This window comes from Leuciscus leuciscus (assembly GCF_965113295.1).
Source record: "Leuciscus leuciscus genome assembly, chromosome: 1".
NCBI lineage: Eukaryota > Metazoa > Chordata > Actinopteri > Cypriniformes > Leuciscidae > Leuciscus > Leuciscus leuciscus.
Window position 1 is genome coordinate 36,220,225 of NC_138725.1, and position 27,206 is coordinate 36,247,430.

The following is a 27,206-nucleotide window of genomic DNA, read 5'->3' on the forward strand; positions in this document are numbered from 1 at the left end:
CATTTAAAAGGGAAACTCCTACAAATGCATATGCAATAAGGTCAGCTGCAAAAATAACCCTGTCCACGTGTGTGTTTTCACTGCGTGTGTTTAGTAAATCCTGACAGCAGTTTTTTTAACGCCAAAAGAGGGTTAGCGCTGATGCAAGCTGTTAGTAAATCTGGCCCTTCATGTCAAAAAGGTTCTATATAAGGAGAAATGTCTTAAATGATTGCATAATATTATTGTAATATATTATAATATAAATGTCTTAAATGATTGCTAGATTATTGTAATGCTCTACTGGGTGGTTGCCCTGCACACTTAATAAACAAACTACAGCTGGTCCAAAACACAGCAGTTCGAGTTCTTAACCAGGAAGTATGACCATATTAGCCCTGTTCTGTCAACACTGCATTGGCTCCCTATTAAACATTGTAAATATTTTTAAATATTGCTGATTACTTACAAAGCACTAAATGGTTTAGCTCCGCAGTACTTGAGCAAGCTCTTAACGCGTTATAGTCCTTCACGTCTATTGCGATCTCAAAATTCCGGCCAGTTAATAATACCTAGAATATCAAAATCGACTGCTGGCGCCAGATCCTTTTCCTATTTAGCACCAAAACTTTGGAACAGTCTTCCTACCATTGTCCGGGAAGCAGACACACTCTGTCAGTTCAAAGCTAGACTAAAAACACATCTCTTTGACCTAGCATACACATAACACATTATAGACTTCTATAATTCAATGTTAGGCTGCATAGATTAGGTCAGCTGGAACCGGGAACACTTCCTATAAATCCTGATGCACTCGTTACATCATAAGAAGAATGGCATCTACGCTAATTTTAGTGTTTTTGTTTATCCCAAGGTTTTTTCCGCAGCCTGCGGGATCCAGGCTGTATCCAGATCTGATGAAGGACCTGCGCCTGGACCCGATGTCGTAGCGGGGTGCTAAAGTGCCAACTAGTTTCTCCTTATGGAGGATCCCTTTACCACTCTACAGATAAAGCGTTGTCGGGAAAATTCGGTTCGCGTATCTACCCTAAGTGATCAAATTCTGTATCAAAATGTTAAGGCCAGACAAGTCGTTTTTTTAAGGCTTGGTTTGTAGGGAATTAGAAACCTGCGCACATATATTCAAACACGCATACCAATAGACTGAATTCGTAATACGCATGTGCACGCCATCAGCGTTCTCACAGGTTTTGCGTTTAAAGTCTGTGTAGAGTTTCCTGTCGTGTTAGCGGCCCCTAAGTTAATAACTAATGATCGTTGCGACGGAAGTGAATCAATCATATTAACTTTAGCTGGAAAATAACTTTATTCAAGAACTGCTATAAAGCCAAAACAATCTCTGTTACTTTAAACTATTGTTGTATCTCTGTAATGCTGCTTTGGAACAATCTACATTGTTAAAAGCGCTATACAAATGAAGATGACTTGACTTGACTTGATAACACGTTCATGTTTAACAGGTTATTTAAATTTTTTCTAGTGATTAAGTATGTTTATGAGCTGTTTAACTCATAAAATTAAAACAAAAGTGATTAATTAAAACTAAATCCATAAAATGATCCCATGATGGAATCCCTAAAAGGTTCTAAATATGATGCGCATGATAGAACCCTTTAAGATTCCATACAGAACCTTTTCTTCTAAGTGTCTATTTGTGCTACTGTACCTTTAAGACACACACATGCACGTAATGAGTCAGTCAGCACTGAAATCTCCCACTTAAACACTTCAGATCAGACTAAAATGAGTTTTAAAGTTAAGAAGGATCTTCACCCGCAGCAACAGCACAAGCTTTACCATGTTTTACTCTCTTATCATTACAGTTTAGGCCACGATTGCAAAAACACAGTGATAAGCAGTAGTATTTAACTAAATACTTAAAAGTGCTACAAAATAAAACTAGACTTAAAAAGGAACCCCATTGAATGGTGACTCAAATGAATAATTTTCTTGACTCGTCAACTGAAAATGAACTGTCCAAATGAATCAATTAACTTAAAGTATTCAGATTTCCTTAAGAATGAAGTCACTACTTCTATAATCAATCACTAAGAGAGAAAACATTTCTCAAATCCAACCTCAGAATCCAAATCCTCCTCAACAACCCGTTTCTGTAATGCAAGAATCAGTTTAACATATGCTGAGCTTTACACACTTCACCAGCGCTGATATATTTCACTCCGACACAAGACAAATAAAACGACGGATTGTTCTGTAACATCCACTTCACCAATTATCCCATAGAACTGCATGTGTCTCGTCTCATTTCATTCCCGCATATCTGTTTGCGTTACAGTCGCGTCACATTCGTGAACTGTATCAATAATTCAGCAGTACATACTGCAGCAAACAGGGCCATGTGTTTGAATATGAAATCAATTAAGCGCACAAACACACTCGGTCATAAACACGCAGCCTCATGAATAATATGTCTTGCTCTCAGGAGGATCGTTTGCCCTGGATTCTTCACAGGGCGACTCGACGCAAGCCGACCATGTGCCAGTATCGTGTGTGTGTGTGTGTGTGTGTGTGTGTGTGGACAGATGGGGGAGGAGACGCTTCTCCTGCTTTCTCAGAGTGATTTAAAAGCAGGAAGAAAGCACTCATCTCATTTATCGCTCTCGTGTCTCTGTACTGTCTCACTATAGCAGAAATCACATACATGTGCAATGAAACATGTACTATAGTGTCAAAATGTTGGCTGGTAAACATTATGATATCATAAATCTATATTGTTTTGCATTGTGTTTTAGATATTGTTCATTCTAAATGTCAAATTTACAATTTTACAAGTGAATCTGTCAAATCAATCATTATCATATTATAATACATAGCAGAAAAGATCAATAATTTTAAAAGTCCCCCTGTGGTGCAAATCAAGCTTTTAATGTTGTGTGTATGTCTATGTGGTGTTTTTAATATGCTTTAAGACAAACCATGTGCAAATTCATAAGTCATCACCATTGCTGAGTATTTTCTCCTTAAAACTGCAGTGAACCAATACCCTGGTAATCCAAAGTTCTCGCGAGAGCACAAGTTGAATTTGCTCAGCGAGTTACTCTGGTGTCGAGTAATGATGCTCATGAAATATGCCCCTCGATCTGAGCTGCACCAATCACATCGGGTTATCTGATATAGGCGGGCCAGAGGCGAGCTAAACAGATGACGACAGCGCTGTGACGTCGAAGTCATTAGTAAACATTGCAAGATGGCTATGGATGAACACCAGTTGTTTGAAACGGCTTTGTCCGCTACAATGAACGAGTTAGACTTGGCTTTTTATCTAAAACAGGAACAGAAGACGGCGCTCGAATCGTTCCTTTGCAAGAAGGACGTTTTTGCTGTTTTGCCGACCGGATACGGTAAGAGTCTAATCTACCAGTTAGCTTCGCTGGTAGCGTATGGGGTTTATTGTTGTGAGTGATTGTAGTGTTATCCAATTGCGTGCAGTGAGATTTTCAAATGCATGCTTTGGTGCCGCCCCTCGAGCTGGCCGATTTTCATTAGTCGATGCCAGACCATTAATCTTTTAGATTTAGGTCTGGATTTCCAGGCTAGTGAACCAAAGACAGTCTCAAAAACACGGTTTGAAATCGCTGGTGTTTCTGACGTCACAAACTACCTTGTAACCAATCAGAACAACATGACAACAACATGTCACATCCTCAACAAGTGGATCTCTGAGCTGCTGTGAGTGAGTGGAGGCGGGGCTCATTTACATATTCATAGAACCGCGTTTACTACATGAGGCAAGGGTGTAGATTTAAGGCATTAAATCAGTAATAAGAAATTTTAAGGCAAGGAAAAAAAACTTTAAATATGTAATTTTGATGAGTTGTAAGGGATGAAATTATTGATTACAGGGTGACTTTAATACTTATGAATCCCAGTGCAGAAAAGTCCATTATATACTTAAAACATCAGCGAATTCAGACCAATTTTGACCATTTAAAATTGAAATGTTTTTATTGGATGATAAGGATACGTAGAAACCAATATACCAAGCATTGCTAACAAAATACTGATATGTAGAAGCCAAGCATTGCTAATACAATACAGATATGTAGGATATGTAGGATATCAAGCATAGCTAATAAAAAACGTATATGTAGAAACCGATATCTCAAGCATTGTTAATAAAATTCAGATATGTAGAAACTGATATCTCAAGCATTGCTAATATGTAGAAACCGATATATCAAGCTTTGCTTATAAAACACAGATATGTAGAAACCAATATATCAAGCATTTAATAAAATACAGACAGATAGAAACCGATATCAATAATTGCTAATAAAATACAGATATACTGAAGCCGATATCTCAAGCATTCTTAATAAAATACCAATATGTAGAAACCGATATATCAAGCATTGCTAATACAGATATGCAGAAACCGATATATCAAGTATTGCTAATAACATATATGTGTATGTATATATATATATATATATATATATATATATATATATATAGATGTAGAATGTCAAGCACAGCAAATAAAATAACCGATATGTAGAAACCAATATATCAAGCATTGCTAATAAAATACCGATATGTAGAAACCGATATATCAAGGATTGCTAATAAAATACCGATATGTAGAAACCGATATATCAAGGATTGCTAATAAAATACCGATATGTAGAAACCGATATCTCAAGCATTGCTATAAAATACTTATATGTAGAAAGAAACCGATATATAAAGCAATGCTAATAAAAAAAAACAGTTTGATACTGATAATTATTTTTATGTTATTACTAATAAACAATATATCATAAATCGATAGTTTTGCATGCTGTTTTATAAATAGTATTATACTGAAGCTCTAATCTACAATTTTCCATGCAAATCTGTCAAATTAAATATTAAAATATTATAATATATAGTAAAAAATTATTAATAATTTTAACACTTATAAAATCCCAATACAGAAAAAGACCATTATCTACTTAAAACATCAGCAAAATAAGACCAATATTGATGATTTAAAATGTAAATGTTCATATCGGTTGATATGGATTTGTAGAAACCGATATTTCAAGCATTGGCAAAAAAAAATTTAAGACGTGCACTTAAACCAAACTAATCTAATGACTAATTCAACAAAGTTAATTAAGAACATTGATCAAGTGATGTAACACAAGCAGCTCCTGAATAATTAATGAGAGCATCTGCATATGCTAATATTGGTGATGAGGAGATCAAATTAATATTATTAAAATTAATGTGCATGTCAAATATATGTAAGTTGTTTTTATAAATGAAAACACAAATGACACACAATCTAATGTCAAACAACAAACTGCAATACTAGATACACATGACCAATTCATATGAACAATAAAATGTCAAAAAGAAATTCAAACAGTATAATATAAGCACATAAGATTAAAAACTGCTATAGAAAATGTATTTACTTATTGGAGTAGAAAAATAGTAGCATTGATATTATTTGCACCCAATATCGTCTGGTTTTCACCTGATATTCAGGGGAAAAAAATACAGATATCAAAAATCAAAAATATATTCACCAATATTTAAAGCATGATGCATCTTTAATACAATCTTCAAAAACAAAACCCGCTGACTTTAATATCCAGTGAAGAATCTAATGCCTTATTCTACAAAGTAATTTAAGTTAATTAAAAACAGTGTTTAGTAATTTAACAGGGAAAAGTCACGGAAAATCTTGAATAATTCATGAGGGTATCTGCATAATATTGCATAAAAATCTGCATAAGTCTGCTAATTATGACCTAAAATGAATGACAGAATTGTGTCTGGAGCACATCTCAAAACAGTTTCCGTTTTGTGATTGTAAAACATTCCCAGAATGAATTCACAATGAAATTCCAAAACTCTCGATACAAACAACTAGTAACAAAATGACCAAGTAAGAAAGTAAATTGAGTCTAAACGACAGAGCGGACGTGGAATAAAAGCACGGAAATGTGGAATAAAAGCAGAGCGCTGACCCCAAACAGAGAAGGGGTCAGGGGTCAGGATAAAAAAAAAAAAAAAACGCATGTTCATTCACTCGCTCAGGAATGAAAACCGAGAAAGGAGTGTATAAAAGCGAAGGCAGCGGGAGGATCCTTACCTCGGATAAGTAGAGGAACGCGGGAGGAGCGTGCAGGGAATGAGGCATCATCCCGGAGCCGGACAGAAGCACGCATGCAGAGTTTGCCATGGAGCTCAAAGATGAAGATTTCCACATTTAACCACAGACAGGCACACACACACACGTCTCTCTTTCTCTGTCTCTATCTGTGTGTCTCTCGCTCCTGCTGGATAAGCACGGCTTCCCTCGCTCGCTCTCTGTTTACTCTGCACACAATAAAGATCACTTAAACATCCACATGCGGAGGTGGGAGGTGCATGAGAGCAGTGTGTGTGTGTGTGTGTGTGATCGTATAGCAGCGCTGCGTGTGTGCTTTAATTGCCCACGACCCCCTTTAGAGCCCAACACTCACAAAGACCCCTGAAATCACACTCAAGGACACACACACACACACATATAAAAGAGGACATGCTGCAGACTTCTGCTGCTTTTAAAGCTAATTATAGTCACTACACATCCTTAACATGACTTTCATCATTTTGCTTCGATGCAAAACAACTAAAAAAATACATACGTTAAATACACTCTTAAAAAAATAAAGGTTCCAAAAGGGGTGTTTTCACGGTGATGTAATTGAAGAACCATTTTTGGTTCCCTAAAGAACCTTTCAGTGATTAGTTCTTAAAATAACCTTTTTTTTTTTCTAAGTATGAAGGACATTTTTTATAATTTAAAGAACCTTTTTCCACCATAAAGAACCTTTTGTGGAATGGAAAGATTCCACTGATGTTAAAGACAACAATAAAGAACCTCAGTTTGAAAGAGTGTATATTTGTACTTTATCTATGAATTATTTTTAGATGTTTTGCACTGAAGCATCAGCTAAATGATGAATGTCGTGTTAAGGATGTGTAACCAAAGGACCTTGTAACCAAAGGAAGGTCACTTCTGGCATTGTTTTTCAAACCAAATGTGTCTCAACTGAAAGCTTTACATGTTTTTTACAATATTTTCTAGATTTAGCTTTTTTTTTGTTGCTATTAATAAGCTTTATACATAAAAACAAGTTTGATTAATCTCTAATTGATTTAAGGCCCGTTCACACCAAGGACGATAACTTTAACGATAAAGATATAGATCTAAAAATCATTCTCGATATTAAATCATAGCAGAGTCCACACCACAACTATAACGATAACAGCAATGAGTGAGACGATGGAAGGAGTGAGACGAGGAAACGATATCAATTGAATCACTTTCAGAACGATTTTTTGTCCGGGTATGAATGATAAAAACATTGATAGTCAATCAGAAACCATTCCGCTTTAAAGAACTCAAGCACTTAAAGCGGCAGACGACAAAACTGCTTTAGACTACCATTCAAAAGTTTTGGGATCAGTATGAAAATAAAAATTAATGCTTTTATTCAGCAAGGACTTTAATTGATTAAATAAAAAAAAATTGCAGTAAAGACATTTATAATGTTACAAAAGATTATATTTCAAATAAATGCGGTCGATTTGAACTTTATATTAATCAAATATGTATCACGGTTTCCACTTGAATATGAATCAGCACAACTGTTTTCAACATTGATAATAAAAATAAATGTTTCTTGAGCATCAAATCATCATATCAGAATGATTTCTGAAGGATCATGTGACTCTAAAGACTGGAGTAATGATGCTGAAAATTCAGCTTTGATCAAAGGAATAAATTACATTTTAACACATATTCACATAGAAAAAAAAATATTTTAATTTGTAATAATATTTCACAATATTTCTGTTTTACTTTATCAAATAAACGCAGCCTTGGCGAGCAGAAGATACTTTTCTGGAGCAGAAGACCACATACTGAATGTTAGTGTTGGATGGAGAAGAATGTTTCAAGAGTGTGTAAAGAGTCGCTTCAGAATGAAATCAAGCAGGAATACAGCACAACTTGACCCGTCCGTCAACAAGCACCTCAACTTTTGCCCACAACAGAGCGTGTCACTTACAGTACACACACTAGATGCTTCATGCACCATTGAAATCAATAGATTCACAGTGCTCTCTGACGCCTAGTAAGTGCCCTTAAGCATTCATTCCTGTCTGCAACAACAACAACATGCACACTGAGCGCATCATCATCTCATTCAAGACTAAAACACAAAGCAACACTATTCATCTGCTATCTAACAAACACTGATGTTCCCTTCAGGAAATGTTTCTCTGCTTGTTGAAGTTTTTACAAGTGCAATACTGTATCTAAGGGCATGAAACTAGATCACAAACAAATATTTTCTATACAGTCTGCAAATTAAACTGAGATTTGTAAGTATTTTAACAGCCAAATCGAGACAAAATTATTGATAGCAATAATAACCTTGATTATTACGTTTTTCATGTGCAGATTTTCTTTTTGAAGACTGTTTACATCCACTCACACATAAGTGGAGGCATCAATCAAACGGTGTGTGTCAGTAACAGATGTTCTGTGTAAGGCGCCCATCACACACACATACACACACTAATGTGATTTCACTACAAATTACATCACTGCGACGCTGTCTCTCTGTGTGAGTGTGTGTATCTGTCCGTTCAGCAGCAGGTTTGTCTGCGACACTGATGTGTTACACTTCATTTGAGACGCACAACTGCGGCATCTCACACTCATACGATCACATGACCACACACTCGCCTGTCAGGGATGTTAACAGACAGGGTACAAATCTAAGACCGAAACTACTGATTTAACAGTTTAAAGTCAGCACGAAACGGAAGTTGCACTGGTTTTTTCTTCCCAATAGTGACGTATATCCGAGTGAAACAGCCTCTGGAACAAGAACAAATGTCTCAATTTGATTTTCTATGAAGCAAAAAGCAGTTTTTTGTAAATGTTTCGATGTCTTCATGTAGATCTACATTAATCCCCCTAGTGTGCAACTCCGTTACATTTAGTTTTTTTGTATACTGTTGTATTTGTAACATTATTTTTTGTTAATAATTGGCTGCCGTTAATAAACAGCTATTGGCTGATCTCATGTGATTGATAGGTTGCCCCGCCCTTGTCATCAGATAAAATAAGAGGGTTGGGAAGTTTACAAGGAAAGATTGCGAGGAACATAAATAATGAATTATAATAAATGTATAATAAATACTGCAATATTCCCAAATATATACTGTATATATAAGAATAGTCCATTTGTGGTTTCATGGTGTCTTTAATAAACTAAACACAAGTTAAAAACTAAACTAAAAACTAAAGATGTTCTTGATCTTCATGAGCCGGCATCTGAAACTGGACCATGGGGTTGGTTTCTGCATTAAACCTTCTCAATCACCTGTCAGATCTTGGACAGCAGTGATTCTATTGGCTGATTTGACAGGATGTGCTTTTGCATGTATCTAGGCTGTATGAAACAAAGGATTTGAATTAAATATAAACCAAACTGAGACTAAATTTCAAAAAAAGTAAATTATTGAAATAAAAACAAATGAAAACTATAATACCTATCATTTGTGTCATTTTTATTTTATTATTAGTTTGTCTAAAAATTCTTCCAGTCTAGTGGAAAGAAAGCATGCAAAATACACATTTAAGTGTTTCTTTTATTAGACTTATCTATTTGTGTTTGTAGATTTCAAATACAATACTTATCTTTAAAGTTTTTTTTTTCTCCACTTCAGCATCACTTATATACACCAAACTTTACAGTTGTATTCATGACTATATCCTGAAAGTTTTACCTGGGGGGTTTTCTTTATATATCATTCTCACTGATTTATAGAACATTTTATTCCTAAAAGCATGTTTTTTTTGTTTGTTTTTTGGCTGCTGACAGTATTTTCTGATTTATAGAGTGATAAAAAGTTGTTATCCAAAATCCCTCTGTAAAAACCGTAAGCTCTAATATGTCAACAAAATGAAACATTTTGAACTTGGCTTTATCCAATGTTCCGATTAATCTTCTGGAAATCTACACAAATTAGCCTAATGCCTAATTTTAACCTTTATAGAACATCTCTGAAAAGCTTGTAATACAAAACAATTGTCTTAATGTACTGTGATTAATAAACTGGGGAAAGTATGGTGATATTTAGTAGTTCTACACTTGAAATGAGACACACACCACCAGTCGCAGTGCTTCTCCTGAGCTTAAAAACCTAGATGCTTCTGCTTAAATGTTTCAAATAAGTTATGTAGACAAATATAAATGTTGTGTTTATGTATACATTTCTTTACAAACAGTTTACAACCTTTTGATCTAAAGGCTTCTGCTTAAATGCTTCAAATGGGTTGTGCAGACAAATATAGATGTGATGTTTAAGTCAAGTCAAGTCATGTCACCTTAATTTATATAGCGCTTTTAACAATATAGATTGTTTCAAAGCAGCTTTACAGTGATAATAGGAAATTAAAGTAACAGAGATTGTTTTCTATGATAAAGTTATTGTCCAGCTAAAGTTAGTTTTGATTGATTCACTTCTGTCGCAGTAGGTCACGGTCAAGGTAGTGACAGTCCTAGTACTGAGCCTTGTGGTACGCCATATTAACTTCAGATCGATGAGACATCTCTTCATTTACCGCTACAAACTGATAACAGTCAGATAAGTATGATTTAAACCATGCTAATGCAATTCCACTAATGCCAACATCATTTTCAAGTCTATTTAAAAGAATGTTGTGGTCAATAGTACCAAATGCAGAACTAAGATCGAGTGTACATAAACATTTCTTTACAAAACATTTAAATAAAAAAAAGCCATTCAAATAAATAAAATAAGAAATTTTATATTAAAAATATGAACAAAAATAATCAATAAAAAAATCTAATAAGCACTGCATACCATGTGACCATTAAGCATCATCAGAGAACTGTGAACATGCAAGTGCATTGTTAAATTATTGAAATATTAACTTAAAATACCATGGGGTACTTCAAGAAAATATTTCAGGTGGTTCACCTGACAAAAAAATACCTGATCTAAAATGTAATATAATAATATAGTAATAAATAATGAGTAAACGTGTCCAAACGTTTGACTGGTAGCTTAACATTTACATTTATTCATTTAGCAGATGCTTTTATCCAAAGCGACTTACAAATGAGGAATACAAGTGATTATTTTTCAGCTGTTTCTTGAATATGGTCATGGATTCGACGTTCTGGATAGGGTTGGGAAGACCAGCTTTACTAGTTTTATTTTAATTCATAATTTTATATTCACAATGTAGCAGCATCATTCATGTTGACAGCTGTTAATGAACATCTGTGTCAAGTACATCCTCTTTGCATCTAACTCAATTGTTAAAAGCCTGTAACTGTCATTTTGTGTGAACGTTTAGTAAGCAAAAACCATGAAAATGTGAAGGTTTCAAAATAAATCATGAAGAAGAGACTCCCAGGATCATGTGGTCATACTTTGGGTTAAAAAAGACAAATCCTCAATTTAAGAACATTTGGTGATGTAAAACAAAAAGATTCATAAATAAATACTATAGTTTTGTTTTGTTTTAGTTTGGAGTCATTGTATTTAGCTTCACTTCAGCTATTGAAGTCTGAAGTCGTTATATTTAGCTTCATATATAAACAATGCAAGTCTATGGTATGTGCTCATTAACATTGATTAGTGTGTGTTTGTGAGTGTGTGTGTGTGTGTGTGTGTGTGTGTGTGTGTGTCTGTTTTCAGCAGATGGTTCCTCATCCATCTGCTCTCAGACACACCCTGAGACACATCACTACACAACAGAAACTATATACCCTCTATATCATCTCTTTCTCTCTCCATTAGGACACTGAATGAGCCCAACACACATTCCCTCACTGAGTCTGAGTGTGTGTGTGAGAGTGTGTGAGTGTGTGTGTGTGTGTGTGTGTGTGTGTGTGTGTGTGTGTGTGTGTGTGTGTGTGTGTGTGTGTGTGTGTGTGTGTGTGTGTGTGTGTGTGTGTGTGTGTGTGTGTGTGTGTGTGTGTGTGTGAAACTACAGTCACTCAGAGTGTTTGTTCATGGTTGAGCAGGAAGACGAGACATCTGCTGTAATCTGCTGTATAAAGTACAAGAAAAGTTGAAGAAAACAACTGCAGATTTGCTCAAAATGACACACACAAACACAGAGTACTACACAAAACTCTCTGACACATTATATGCTTCACAGAAACATTTGTTTTAAGACGATTATTTATATGATATGGGTGGATAGATAGATAGAAAGACAGATAATGAAAAAATAATAGATAGAATGATAGATATAACGATAGACAGAACGATAGATAACGATATAACGATATAACGATATAACGATATAACGATATAACGATAGATAGATAGATAGATAGATAGATAGATAGATAGATAGATAGATAGATAGATAGATAGATAGATAGATAGATAGATAGATAGTAAGGGTGTCACGATTCTCCAAATCCTCGATTCGATTACATTTTCGATTCTAAAGTCATGGTTCGATTCGATTCTCGATTTAAAATTTTTTTTTTTTGAAAGCACAAGCTATGCCATTTTTAGACTTTTATGCAATATAATAATATCTGACCTTTGTTCGCAATGTACCACACACTACATTGTCAAATTTAAAACGTTTATTAACAACATGTAACAATAACTTATATCTTCAGTCAATTGGAAACTTAAACAATATAACCTATTACAGTCCCGGGGCTCCCTGGACTCCTCAGAGCAGTCATAGGCGAATAGCACGGCGTTTTAAATTGGGTTCCCAGACTTCCCACAGCGTTTGCAACGCAGTACGAGAGAACGTTCTCGTAAGGGAACGTACTTGGTTACTTGCGCAACCTCGGTTCCCTTAGAGATAAGGGAACGAGTACTGCGTTGCCTGCGTGCTATTTCGCTCATATCAGGTACTTCGCTTCAGTCGATTTAAACCTAAAGTCCTTTGGCGAGTTTTCTCAGAATTTATACACTTCAGCCGCGTCCAAATTGGCGCGCTCGAGGTTGGCAGGGCGCCAAGCGCTCCTACTCGCCATAGGTTCGTGCAGTTGACGCAGCACAGCCAATCAGCTCGCTCAGACGAGCTATGATGCTCTCGCTGTGCAGCTGCCATGCGTTTTAAAATAAAGGCTTCAATATTCTCGAGAAAAGGAGTTTTACCTATTACAGGCAAGCCGAGCTGACGTGACATATGGGGCGTGGCAGCATCGACGATTCCATTTTTTGATTCGATAATCGAGATTGAGCATTAATTTCGATCGATTTCGATTTAAAATCGAAATCGTGACACCCTTAATAGATAGATAGATAGATAGATAGATAGATAGATAGATAGATAGATAGATAGATAGATAGATAGATAGACAGACAGATAATGAAAAAATAATAGAACAATAGATAGAACGATAGACAGAACGAAAGATAGACAGAACGATAGATAGATAGATAGACAGACAGACAGACAGACAGACAGACAGACAGACAGACAGACAGACAGACAGACAGACAGACAGACAGATAGATAGATAGATAGATAGATAGATAGATAGATAGATAGATAGATAGATGCCTGTTTAAGAGATACTCATGCTTTTTCATAGTACACTGTATTGTGATGAATTACTGTCCAAAGTGTCAAATCGTGTCCATCACATGATCACGTCAAGCCCTCCATCTGTCCAACAGACTCTTAAGACTTCAGAAAGAACTTTATATTCACACACACACAACATCCAGTCCTGCATCTCACGCTTTAACCTCACAAGCTAATGCCAGACACTATTTTTAGATGTTGTTTCCTCCTTATGGGTACGACACGTTAAAATTTAATGTGCAACAAGGAAAGACCAAGTGACTGGTTTAAAAAGAGCCGTATTGTGCGCAGCCGAGAGGAACATTCAGGGCAAGTGAAGATTTGAGTGGAAATGGCAAAGTTATTCAGAGGAAACACACACACACACACACACTTTCTCTCGTTCTTCCGGTTGAAATGTTTTTGTGTTTGTGGATCTGAGTGCAAAAGTAGCCTGCACATATCTGAATATCATCACGCACCATCATCAGCATCACGCAAAAACCAACACAAAGTTCACCATCAGAGACACAACTACACTTACGATGGTGTGTGTTATGAAAATATAGAAGAAATTGAATAAAGAGAATGAAATTGCATCCATTTTAATGTCAGCTCTGGAAAAGAAATGTGTGTGTGTGAGAGAGAGAGAGAGAGAGAGAGAGAGAGGAGAGAGAGAGAGAGAGAGAGAGAGAGAGAGAGAGTGTCTGTTTGTATGTGTGTGTGTGTGTGTGTGTGTGTGTGTGTGTGTGTGTGTGTGTGTGTGTGTGTGTGTGTGTGTGTGTGTGTGTGTGTGTGTGTGTGTGTGTGTGTGTGTGTGTGTGTGTGTGTGTGGGGGTTTTTTTTACTATCATGCTGTAATGAGTCAAAGCCACACCTTTTGGACATGATGTGTCTCCCTAGTTCGACTAAACTCCAAATACTCTTGAATTTGACCAGGAACTGATGAGAAAACAGCCAAAAAGTGAATCTGCCGGATCTCGCTCAGTATCTGTAAATCTCACGTTCCCTTCATCTAAACACTCTACAAACTAATGACCGTGTAAGAAAGTGTGAAGATGTTTTAAATATCATCAGCATCTACTGTAGTTTGAGAAGCTCTTCAGGGACGTGACACGCCGCGTCTCGTTTATTAAAGCACTAAATATACGCGGACAGCTTCATCAGCGCGGGACGTCTTCATAAAGACCAACTCAAAAATCGCGGTGTAAAAAACACAACATGAAGTGAGTGTTCTCAGTCTCTCAGTAAAAAAATAACACACTCCCGCCGTGACTTTCTGCTCTCAACACACACATTCATCTCGGCCTCGGATGCGGCCCTTGATTAGCACCATAAACTCTCCAAAAATTGGTCAATATCCCATAACACTAATGTCACTCTGTGCTCACATTTTACAGCCCTCTCACACACACACACACAGTCAGCGCATCACCACAGGGCTTTACTGGCCCCCGGCGTGACCGTATAAAGCAAATTAAACAGCTTTACGACCCTTAATGGTCAAACGCTTTTGAAGGAAAACACAAGGCTGGGATGCTGGACGAGGCTCATATATGACATCATTCATCTGACACCAGAACCTCACACTCAGTTTAAAGAGGACAGATCAGGAAAAACATATCGCTGATGTTCAACAGGCCAAAATGAGCATTTATTCAAACAAAACTACAAGTTAAAGGATTAGCGTGATTACGTAATGTGTGGCGCATCACAGCCAGTGCAAGACGAGCATTTGTGGTTAAAAAGTATATAAATGTTTATTTGTTTTAGAAAATGAGCGATGGTTTGTCTAGATAAGACTCTTATTCCTCGGCTGGGATCGTGTCGAGACTTTGAATCTGCACTGAAACTGACATTTGGACCTTCAACACGTTGGACCCCAGTGAAGTCCACTATATGGAGAAAAATCCAGGAATGTTTTCCTCAAAAAACCTTCATTTCTTTTCGACTGAAGAAAGAAAGACATGAACATCTTGGATGACGTTGGGGAGAGTAAATTATCAGAAAATTTTAACTCTGAAGTGAACTAATCCTTTAAGCACATTCATCTCTGAGCATTCACCAAAGTTCCAACATTGTTTGGCCAAAATAAGTAATGTTTGGCTGCCACTGTGCTAAAATCACTGTAACACATTATGGTAAATCTGTGCCAATGGATGAAACGCGGGTCGATGTTATCGGTCCCTGTGGAGCGCCAGTTAATGGCCCCACACCAAGATGGCGAGTAACGCATGACGATCAGACTCGATGGTGATTCATATTGTTAGCGATGTCTCTCTCTCTCTCTCTCTGTGTGTGTGTATAGATCGGTCCGGTTCGCCATATGCACGAGAATCTAATGACGGCAGGTGCGATCGCAGAGGTGAATTTCTGCACACAAGTCGACGCTCTCAGAATGTGATTTCCCCTGAGCGGCCGTGGCTCTCGGTGGACGTGTGTATGAAAATCTCGCAGTGAGAAGATGCTGTTAGTGGTTAATCAATATGAGGCAGGTGTGGGAGCTGAGATGTGGTCAAAACACAATCATCCTCTAATCTCATTCCACTCACATCCTGCAGGGGAAAATTACACACAACGAGCCATATGTTAAAAATACAGATAATTAATGGTGTTTAACCCCGGCGCCTCAAACTATACTGGAATCTGGCTGATGTTTCTAATGTTTAAAACAGACGAGGAGTGTGTGTGGGTCGCATCCTCTGGGAATCACTCCGGATTGACCTGGAATCTCGCTCACATATTCAAACACGACACGCTGTGATGTGGAAAACGCTTCTCGTGATGGACGTTAAATCTGCTGTGGTGATTCTCAAACAGGGAAGAAAGGGTTGAAAAGTGTTTCTATCACAGTCTGTGCAGTTTGAACTTATACAGTATACACTTATAAATCATACACATTTAATATTTATACTTTCAGATATTATATAATAGAATTCAGATATTATTTAGTATTTGTATATATTTATAGTTAATAGAGAGAATAGAACGATAATGAGAGAATGAGAGAGATAGATAGACAGAACAAGATAATGATAGATAGATAGATAGATAGATAGATAGATAGATAGATAGATAGATAGATAGATAGATAGATAGATAGATAGATAGATAGATAGATATAACAAGAAAACGATAGATAGATAGATAGATAGATAGATAGATAGATAGATAGATAGATAGATAGATAGATAGATAGATAGATAGATAGATAGATAGATAGATAGATAGAACAAGAAAACTATAGATAGATAGATAGATAGATAGATAGATAGATAGATAGATAGATAGATAGATAGATAGATAGATAGATAGATAGATAGATAGAACAAGAAAACTATAGATAGATAGATCGATAGATAGAACAAGAAAACTATAGATAGATAGATAGATAGATAGAACGAGAGAACTATAGATAGATAGAACGAGAGAACTATAGATAGATAGATAGAACGAGAGAACTATAGATAGATAGAACGAGAGAACTATAGATAGATAGATGGATAGATAGAATAAGAGAACTATAGATAGATAGATAGATAGATAGATAGATAGATAGATAGATAGATAGATAGATAGATAGATAGATAGATAGATAGATAGATAGATAGATAGATAGATAGATAGATAGAATGAGAGAACTAAAGATAGATAGATAGATAGAGGAGAGAGAGAGAGAGAGAGAGAGAGAGAGAGAGAGAGAGAGAGAGAGAGAGAGAGAGAGAGCGAGAGAGAGAGAGAGAGAGAGAGAGAGAGAGAGAGAGAGAGAGAGAACGAGAGATTGATGGATGGATGGATGGATGGATAGATAGATATTTAAGGAGTTTTTAACACTCTTTCTGTCCTCTTGTTTCTACATTCCGTCTCTCTCTCTTTTTCTCCTCTATTACCATCATCCGTTGTTCCACAGTAAAGCCTCTGTTCTCGTCAATTATTCATCACATTCAGAGCAGGACACAAACACCACCCCTCTTTCTTTCTCTCTCTCTCTCTCTCTCTCTCTCTCTCTCTCTGATGCCCATCAGGGTTAAATCTGATCTCATGTTTTGTCTCAGTAATGTCTGGTGTGACTCGATCACCTGAGTGTTTTCTCTTCAGCAGATGGAGCTCCATTCAGAGAGATTAATGCTGCTGCGGAGGGTTTGAGCCCCTCAGAGTGTGTGTGTGTGAACAGCAGGGGACAGAGAGCCCAAGGTGTCGCCCTCAAACTGAACATCTGTTTCCTGAATAAATATTCTAATGAGGAGCGAATGCGCTCAATTCCCACACTGCACTGCAGTGCTGCCGGCCTCCCCAGAGACCCATGGAGAGACAGGTAACACCACACACCTGTACACACTTCACCTCGACTCTCACACACTCACTGCAGTCTCGATGAGAAGAACCGCAATATACCATAGACTGTATAAAACAATGGACGTGACGTCACCCGTGGTGTTTCTGAAGACCCAAAGTGGGCGGAGCCGGCCGTCGCCATCTTGGCGGCGCGTCACTCCCGTATAACCGAATATGGGCAGCGAGGCGGATTAGCTGAGGTGACGCTAACAGACACCAGACAAACGGCTAGTAGTGACATCAGCGGCAATCCACCTGTCACTCAAGTGGCCACTCCCTTAATTATGCACAACTTTAAGGCTTAATATAAATTAAAAGGATGAGTTATAAAAAAATAAAATAATCACCCCCCTCACAGTTGTCACGAAGGGCAAAATTAGCTATATAGACCAAAACCACTTTTTGAACCAGGCTGTAAACATTTTTTTTCTGCTGTAAAGTTGGGTATTTTAACATGGGGGTCTATGGGATTGACTCTCTTTTGCAGCCTGTCTCTAGTGGCCAGCCGATGAACTGCAGTTTAAGTCACTTCCGTGTTGGCTTCAAGAGAGAAACAGGAAGCTTGCCGTTTGCAATACACTTAATTTATCAACATCTATTTATGATTTATCCGTGCACGTCATTATTATTTTTTAATTCATGTTCCTTATAACATTAAATCAGAATCACTTCCCATCCTCTTGCAACATCTCTTCTCTTCTCTGATGACGAGGGCGGGGCAACCTGTCACTCACATGAGATCAGCCAATAGCAAACCACAACCATCCAATCAATTCCACACAGACAAAATCAAGCCCCGCCCAACATTTGTTCTTGTTCCAGAAGCCGTTTCGCTCGGATATACGACACAATAGAGAACCAGCACACCTTCTGTTCCATGCCGACTGTAAAGGCACTAACAGCCAGAAGCTGCTCACATTTACTCATTCCTTATTCTGACTGTATTTCACATGATTCAAATAAAGTCTGAAATAACACAAATGGAAGTCTGGGAATGATGCTGTGATCAAAACGTGTGATGCAACAAAACTCTCTTATGTTTCAGCTTCTTCTGTGTCTAGATTTTAGCTCTGCATCATTTATTAAGATTTTTTGCACATAAACAAACAAATTCTGAAAATCTCTATATAATTCAAACCTCCTGCATTTAGACAGTTGGTTTTCTTTCAAACATTTTATTTATTTCAAAAAACTTTATTCTTAGCAAACAAACAACAGATATTTAAATGAAATTATAATAAAAATACACAGTTATTATGGAGAGGTTCATAGTTTGATCACATCTCTTAAACTAACTATAAGCAATAATAGTGATGCTAGACTTAAACACCACTAATAAAGTGTTTCCATTCAGTAACTATAATTGATAAAGAATAATTCAAATGCAACTCGTGTGTAGGTGCATAATGGGATGAGTTTATGGGAGGAATGAGTGATAAACTCTTCATCCACTACAATGCATTCATTTAAAAAAAGGAAAGAGGAAGAAAAAGATTCTTTGGATAAAAAAATGTATTTAAATATTTGCATGTGTGTTCCTCAAGGCATCAATTAAAATCAATAAAGTTAATCAGCAAAGCTTTGTAAGAAAGCCAAACGTGATTAAAGTAATGATCAATCCATCATTCAGCAGTCTATGCATAAAAGGTGTGGATTGTACAGTGTAAATCATTACAGAGAGTGCAACGTATTTTGTGACGACAATGCATTTCCGAAACAGGATTTTGACATTTTCTGTGGAAAATCCCAGTGGTGTTTGTCTCTGGAAAGTCTGTGGGATGTTTTCTAAAGTGTTTGATCAGTTAGTATCAGCACAACTCTCCTCAACAACACACATGATTCGAGGAACACTTATTCAAGTGAACCGCACTAACAGAGCGATCGCACCAGGGTTTATTTCAATCCAACCAAACCTGATCCAACCAAAGTGTGAACACAACCAAAAACTCTGAATGCATAAATCACAAAAAAAGTAACACACACACACACAGTACATAAAGAGACTTTCATATTTACACTAGATAAATTGTGTGACTTCAGTCTCTCTCATTCAGAGTTTTCTCTTCCAAATTAATGAGTTAAACTGCAGCGAAGAGTGTGACGGACAAATCACAAACACACACAGAATCAGAAACAGAATCAGTGCAAAGATTTACAGAAAAAACAACATATAGAAACCCTGAAAAGCAGCACAGAGTCTGAAAGCTAAACACACACTATTAAATACAGCACAGAAGGTTTACGGGACGATTGTGCTGATTCTATAAATACACACACACACACACACACACACACACACACACACACACACACACACGTGATCTTCGCTCCTGCGGTCAGTGCTCATGTTCATCTCACTGATGTGGACACTTGATCATCAGTGAACGTCTATGACCGTACGGGAACACCTCACTCCGTCACATAATCCAAACCACTCGACGAAGTTCACAGAATACAGAGAAGTGAACAAAGATGAACTAATTTGAAGCTCACTGAGACTGAACGAAACACATCTGAGAAATACGTCCACTCGTTTTGAGCTCAGAGATGAACTCTACCACTCTAACACAGAAACACACTCCTGGATGAACAAGAAATCACACACCAGATGTCTTCTGTGTCTCAATTGCCTCTAGTAAACACCAATGAGCGCGAATGGAGATCCAAAAAGAGACTTTTGCGGAATTCTTACGATTTCTCTACTTTGAAAAACACCCATAATCTCACACTCCTCTAATTTCGGAAGAGATCTTCATTTTTATTTCTTTTGATTTTAGGAGAAAAATCTGAGATCATGTTAATACTGAGAAACATATTAAGTTCCCTGAGAAATGAAAGAGCAACATCTGAGCAATAATATTTCCATAAATCGCCCATAGAAAAGAAAAATGAGAAAGGAGAGCTCTTCCAGGTCTCAGATGTTCCTCAAAGACATCGATGAGATTGAATAGAGCGCACATGGAGTCGTCTTTTTCACAGATCCCACGTTTCTCCTCTAGAAACTTCAGATGAGATCTCAAATTTGATTTCAAGAGAAACATCTGAGACTATGTTGATACCAAGACATTTAGTTCCCTGAGCTATGAAAGAGAAACATCTGAGCAATAACATTTTCCTAAATCACCATAGAAAAGAAAAATCACAAAGGAAATCTCACTGATGTCTCAAATCTTTCTCCAAGACATCAATGAGACTCAATGGAGAGCAAATAAAGTAATCGGATTTACAGATCTCACAGGTCTCTTCTAGAGTTTCAGAAGAGATCTTAATTTGTATATCTTTTGATTTCTGGAGAAACGTTTGAGATAATGTTGATACCAAGAAACAACACAAGTTCCCTGAGCCATGAAAGAGCAACAGCTGAGCAACATTTCCATAAATGCCCATAGAAAAGAAAAATGAGGTCTCAAATGTTCCTCCAAGACATCGATGAGATTGAATAGAGCGCAAATGGAGTTGCCTTTTTCACAGATCTCACGTTTCTCCTCTAGAGCTTCAGATGAGATCTCAAATTTGATTTAAACAGAAACATCTGAGACTATGTTGATACCAAGATATACATCAAGTTCCCTGAGCTATGAAAGAGCAACATATTTCAACATATTTCAACGAAATAGGCCACAAAGGAATTCTCACTGATATCTCAAATCTTTCTCCAAGACGTCAATGAGACTCAATGGAGAACAAAATAAAAAACAGATCTCACATACAATATGTCTCTTATGAAGTTATGAATTTGTATTTCTTTTACAGTTTTGGAGAAACATTTGAGATAAATTTGATACCAAGAAACATACGTTCAGCCATGAAACAGCCATGAAAGAGCAACATCGGAGCAATAACAGTTTTCTAAATCACCCGTAGAAAATAATAAATCACAAGGGAAATCTCATTGATGTCTCAAATCTCTCTCCAAGACGGAGCAAATGGAGTCGCTTGCAGATCTCGTGTAGAGTTTCAAAGAAATTTCAATAATGTCTCAAACTGTGCTCAGATGCCAATCTCAATATGACCTCAAACATTTCATTCATCAAATGATTTGAGTTGCTTCACATTAAATTTAAGGCTCTATACTCTTCCTCTGACGAAGTCTAACTCCATGAGGTTCATCCTAAACTCCCTGTCCCGAGCCAAACAGAAGTGAGCAGTTCACAGTGGATCAAACACAAGCGCAGTGAACATGAACATCGCGTTTCTCCAGACATGCAGCAAATGCGTCGATCTTCATACTCACCCAAAAGTACATCATCATTTCAGCCAGGAAAACCCTCAACAGATATTTCTCTCTCTCTCTCTCTGTCTCTCTTGAGTTCAGGACAGCTGGATTCTCCTCCCGTCTCCTCCAACACTTCTCCTCCTCTCCTCGCCTCTGACTTTCCTGATGTTTGAGCGTCTAGTTTCTCGGGAAACACCTGGAGAAGCGGCGTCAGTGTGTCTGATACTCTTTTACTCCTTCCTTTGCTCTCGTCTCACAGCAGCTTTACTTTAAGACTGAGTCTGAACCAGGATCACAGCGTTCTCCAGCGGAGGGGGAAGAGAGAGAGAGAGAGAGAGAGAGAGAGAGAGAGAGAGAGAGAGAGAGAGAGAGCGAGCGAGGGGGTTTTCTCTGATGACAGTATTGATGGCGGATGTGAGTGAACAGGCTCTACCCACAATCCTCTCAAAATACGCCGTCTGAAACCCGACAAGCACCACAAGCAAACAACATAAAGCAGAGAAGAACATATAAAGATGGAGGACCGAGCCGGATTTCTTTCACTGAGAAGCGTCTGTATGTCATAAAAAATGTACGTGTACATGTGCTGGGAACTACCATGTCCGGCTCACATTTCTACTCTTAATCAAAGGAAAGAATAATATAGTTTTGTTTTTGTTTAGTTTTGTTTGGTTTTCAAGACAAAATATTTTTTTATTTAACAAAAAGTAAATTGAAGTACACTGAAAAAAGGAAACATGAAATCTTTAAGTAGAAAGACTGAAATAGTATTTTCTTGTAAAACGTACTCCAATAATCTTTTACATTATGACATTCATCCCAAATTTGTGATAAAAACAAATAATTGTGATAAAATTATATATTATATTTTGCAAGAAAACGAAAATGTATTTATTATTATTTTATTAATTTTTGTTAAATTATTACATAATTTGTATGACAATTAAGCACATTAAACCAAAAATTTCATTAATGTAATAAAAAAAAAGTTCTTCTTTCTTTTCTTCCCATTAGTGTAATGTAGACAACAACAAAAAAATATGTAATATATTTTGCTAAAAAAATAATTTAAGGTCCATTAAGTTTATTTTTATTATTATTATTAATTATTTTCATGAAAACTTTTTGTCATTGGGTGCAATGCAAAAAAAAAATCCCATTACTGTAATTTATAATAAATAATGCAAAAAATGTAATGTAAAAAAATAATGTAAAACAAATAATGTAAAAAAAAAAAAAAAAAACGTTGAACATATTTTGTAAAAAAAAACATTTTATATTTTGCAGGAAGATATTTTAAGGGCCATTACTTTTTTTTTTTTTTTTTTGCACTGTGACTATTTTCATGACAACATTTAACCCAAATATTTATAAATGTAATGCAAAAAACAAAAACTTCTTATACACATTAACATATTTTACAAATGTTTTAAAAGAAAATATTTTATATTCATGACCATTACGCACATTTGACACAAAATATTATTAATGTATGCTATTACTGTAATGTGAACACAAAATATAATTTAAATTATAAGCATTTATACACTGTGGTTGCATTTGTTGTGCCTTTCATTTGTACTGTAATACAGTGCTAAAAAATTATAAAAGCATTGGAATTAATAAAAAAAATACTGCATTACAGTAACGAGAATCACCTATAAGAATAACTGGAAAAAGGTAAAATTACTGCATTACAGTAATGAGATTTTTTGCATGAAATGTGCTAAAATGTCAAAAAAAAAAAAAAAAATCTTAATGGTCTTCAAAATAGGCTTTGTTTTATTAATAATTCAGCATTTTTCTTTCAGATGTGGGGATGAAATGTGGCCTAGATGTGTTATACAAATCCCCCCTAAAGTCAGTTCAATCCCTTTATATAAAGAGAAACGGAGTGAGTGAGAAGTCCATGAGACGCTGTAGTTTCATCACTGCTGCGTCAGCACATTTTAAAAACAGGTCATCAATATCTGCCTGCAGGACACACTTTAAAAACCAGCGTATAAACCACAGACACACACACACACACACACAGAATCTGCTGCTGTGCCAGATAAACGCTGCACGCACACACACACACACACAGCCTGTACTGTAACACCAGCGCACTCTTCTGCAGCCCGCCGTCTCCTTTAATTGGATTTTTATCTGTGGTCATTTTTTTCTTCTCTCTAGTATCTCTCTTAGACCTCTGAGGAATATTTTTTTTAGAAATGATAATTAGACTATAAGAGGAAAAAAAATACATTGAGTTCAGATCTCCACTCGTCTCACTTTCTCTCTCTCTGTCTCACGGCTGATGTGAACACGAGAGGAAAATAAATGTGTTGTTGTTTGTGTCCTGATTTACACCACATGAATCTGGACAATATGATTCTTTCACTCTAGTCTGATTCTCCAGTTTGATTCTCTGGATTTAGTTTGATACTCTAATCTGAATCTCTGACTCATGCTTACAGTTTGATTCTTCAACTCTAGTTTGATTATCTGACTCAGATATTTCTTTCCTCTAGTTTGATTCTTTGATACTCTGATTCAATTTTGAATATTTGACTCTAGTTTGATCTTCAACTGTAGTTCTAGTTTGACTCTCCGAATATCCAAATCTAACTCAACTCTCCGACTAGTTTGATTTTTAAACTCTAGTCTGATTCTTTGACTCTAGCCTGATTCTTTGACTCTGAATCTCAGACTCCAGTTTGATTCTCCGACTCCAGTATGATTTTTAGACTCTATTCTGATTATCCGTCTCTGATTCTTCTCTGACACTGTTCATTCTATGACCCTTTTTTGATTCTCTAATTTGATTAATTGATTCTTAAATCTGAATCTCAGACTCTAGTTTGATTCTCTGATTTGATTCATTGATTCTCTAAATTGATTTTATTCTCTAATTTGATTATTTTATTCTCTAATCTCTGACACAAGTTTAAAGCTGCCGTCGACAACATTTTTTTGATCATATTCAGTGAAATCGACACTATAATCCGACAGAACAACATAAATAAGGTGGTTTTAGAAAAAAAAAACGAGCTTCTAACTCCACCTGGAGCGTGTTATTTGTTTTGCAAAAATCCACCGCTCCCAGATCATCGGGTCCAATCAGCGCAGGGGGGTGTGAGATCTGACTGTCAATCACAGTTCGTGCACACGCCACAGATCCCACTCCCACCTCGCCATAGTCTTCATCCGAGACTTGTATCTCGCTTTCAAAACACTAACAAATCAAATAAGCTCATTTAGAGTATAAATGACGTTAGCAATTGCAATCTATGGGTAGATTAGCCAGGGCAGCATACCTCTGAGTACTCCATGGTGTTGATCGATGCTAATGAGACGGGCGCGTTCACAGAAAATCTGGTGCACACGCACTGACGAGCACGAACTCGATGGGAGGGTATTCATTGATAGTGGGGGAGGGGCATGAGAGTTGTAAACATTCAAAAGTCCACTCAATCTTCCAGGGTTGCCGATGGCAGCTTTAATTCTTCGACTGTGGTTCTAGTTTGACTCTCCGAATATCCAACTCTAATTTGACTCTCCGACTCATTTGACTTTTAAACTCTAGTCTGATTCTACAGGAAGTGTCTGATAATAAAAAGCGCTGGTGTTGCATTAGTTGAACTTCAACATTTGGCCAGCTCTAATGCTGATCACATGAACACCGAGTGCTCAAGAGTCGTTTGCTCAGCAGCCAGCGGGTAACAGGTGAACATCTCTTCAACTTTACGAATCGCACCTGTTGTTTCTCTCAGCATCAACAAACAGCATCGCACACATATATCACATCAACACACATCACTGTGTTGAACTGAATCCCGAAAGCATATTTACCCTCCACACACACACCTGCTCGGCGCTCAGTCGAACACGCGACGCCACTCGCACTGAGATTGAATGCTTAGGGAAGTGATGTCATCAAGTCAGGCACAAATCCACCTGTTCATATCAATCACGGACGCACAAACAAACCACACTGTATCAACACACACATACACACACACACACACACAGAGATCCTCTCTCACCTGTGTGCTGAAGAGAGGAAGTCCCAATCGCCACAGGTGATCGGTCAGGACCCTCCCGTACACCTGAGCGACACCGGTCGACTTACACACACCACCTGAACACAAAACACAAGACAAAGAGTCACGACAGCTGCACACACAGGAGAATAGCATTGCGCAGATGCTGCTCTATCATAGAATTTCATTGAGTTCTCAGTTGTTTCTCATTCAACTGTCATACAAATTATTTTCCGGCAAAAACAAGCATAAAAATCAGTCTACGGGCTTCCATAGACAACATCCACTAAAAAAAGGGGGTTATTTTTTCAGTGTTTGGGTAGTTTTTGTGTAACCCAGCTCCTGGGTCTGACGTAACAACCCAGTGTTTGAGTAGTTTTTGTGTGACCTAGATCCTGGGTCAGACGTAACAACCCAGTGTTTGGGTAGTTTTTGTGTTACCCAGATCCTGGGTCAGACGTAACAACCCAGTGTTTGGGTAGTTTTTGTGTTACCCAGATCCTGGGTCAGACGTAACAACCCAGTGTTTGGGTAGTTTTTGTGTAACCCAGATCCTGGGTCAGACGTAACAACCCAGTGTTTGAGTAGTTTTTGTGTTACCCAGATCCTAGGTCAGACGTAACAACCCAGTGTTTGGGTAGTTTTTGTGTTACCCAGATCCTGGGTCAGACGTAACAACCCAGTGTTTGGGTAGTTTTTGTGTAACCCAGATCCTGGGTCAGACGTAACAACCCAGTGTTTGGGTAGTTTTTGTGTTACCCAGATCCTGGGTCAGACGTATTAACCCCATTTGTGGGTAGTTTTTGTGTCACCCAGACCCTGAGTCAGAAGTAACAACCCAGTTTTTGGGTAGTTTTTGTGTAACTACCGCAGATCCTGGGTCAGATATAACAACCCAGTGATTGAGTTATTTATTGCGCCTTTTTGCGACCTCTTCAGGATAGAGCAGTGCAGCTCTGTCAAATTGGTGCATGTCTTTAGTAAAATACAGGTTTGTGTAAATTTTTTGTATCTATAAATTTGTTATTGTTCTGTA

At 37.1% G+C, this 27,206-nt stretch overlaps 1 protein-coding gene across 4 annotated transcripts in view; it reads right to left on the reverse strand.

Moving 5' to 3' along the window:
- The window catches only part of rbfox3b (RNA binding fox-1 homolog 3b), a 207,159-nt gene that overhangs the window by 111,348 nt on the left and 68,605 nt on the right, over positions 1-27,206 (reverse strand). For 2 of the 4 annotated variants that reach the window (XM_082164859.1, XM_082164857.1), the window contains exon 2: positions 26,174-26,268. In XM_082164859.1, the coding sequence (XP_082020985.1) occupies positions 26,174-26,268 (95 nt within the window). Of the gene's footprint in view, positions 1-6,106; positions 6,660-22,163; positions 22,381-26,173; positions 26,269-27,206 lie in introns of those variants that run through there. The other 2 variants (XM_082164858.1, XM_082164856.1) reach the window with 2 other exon arrangements.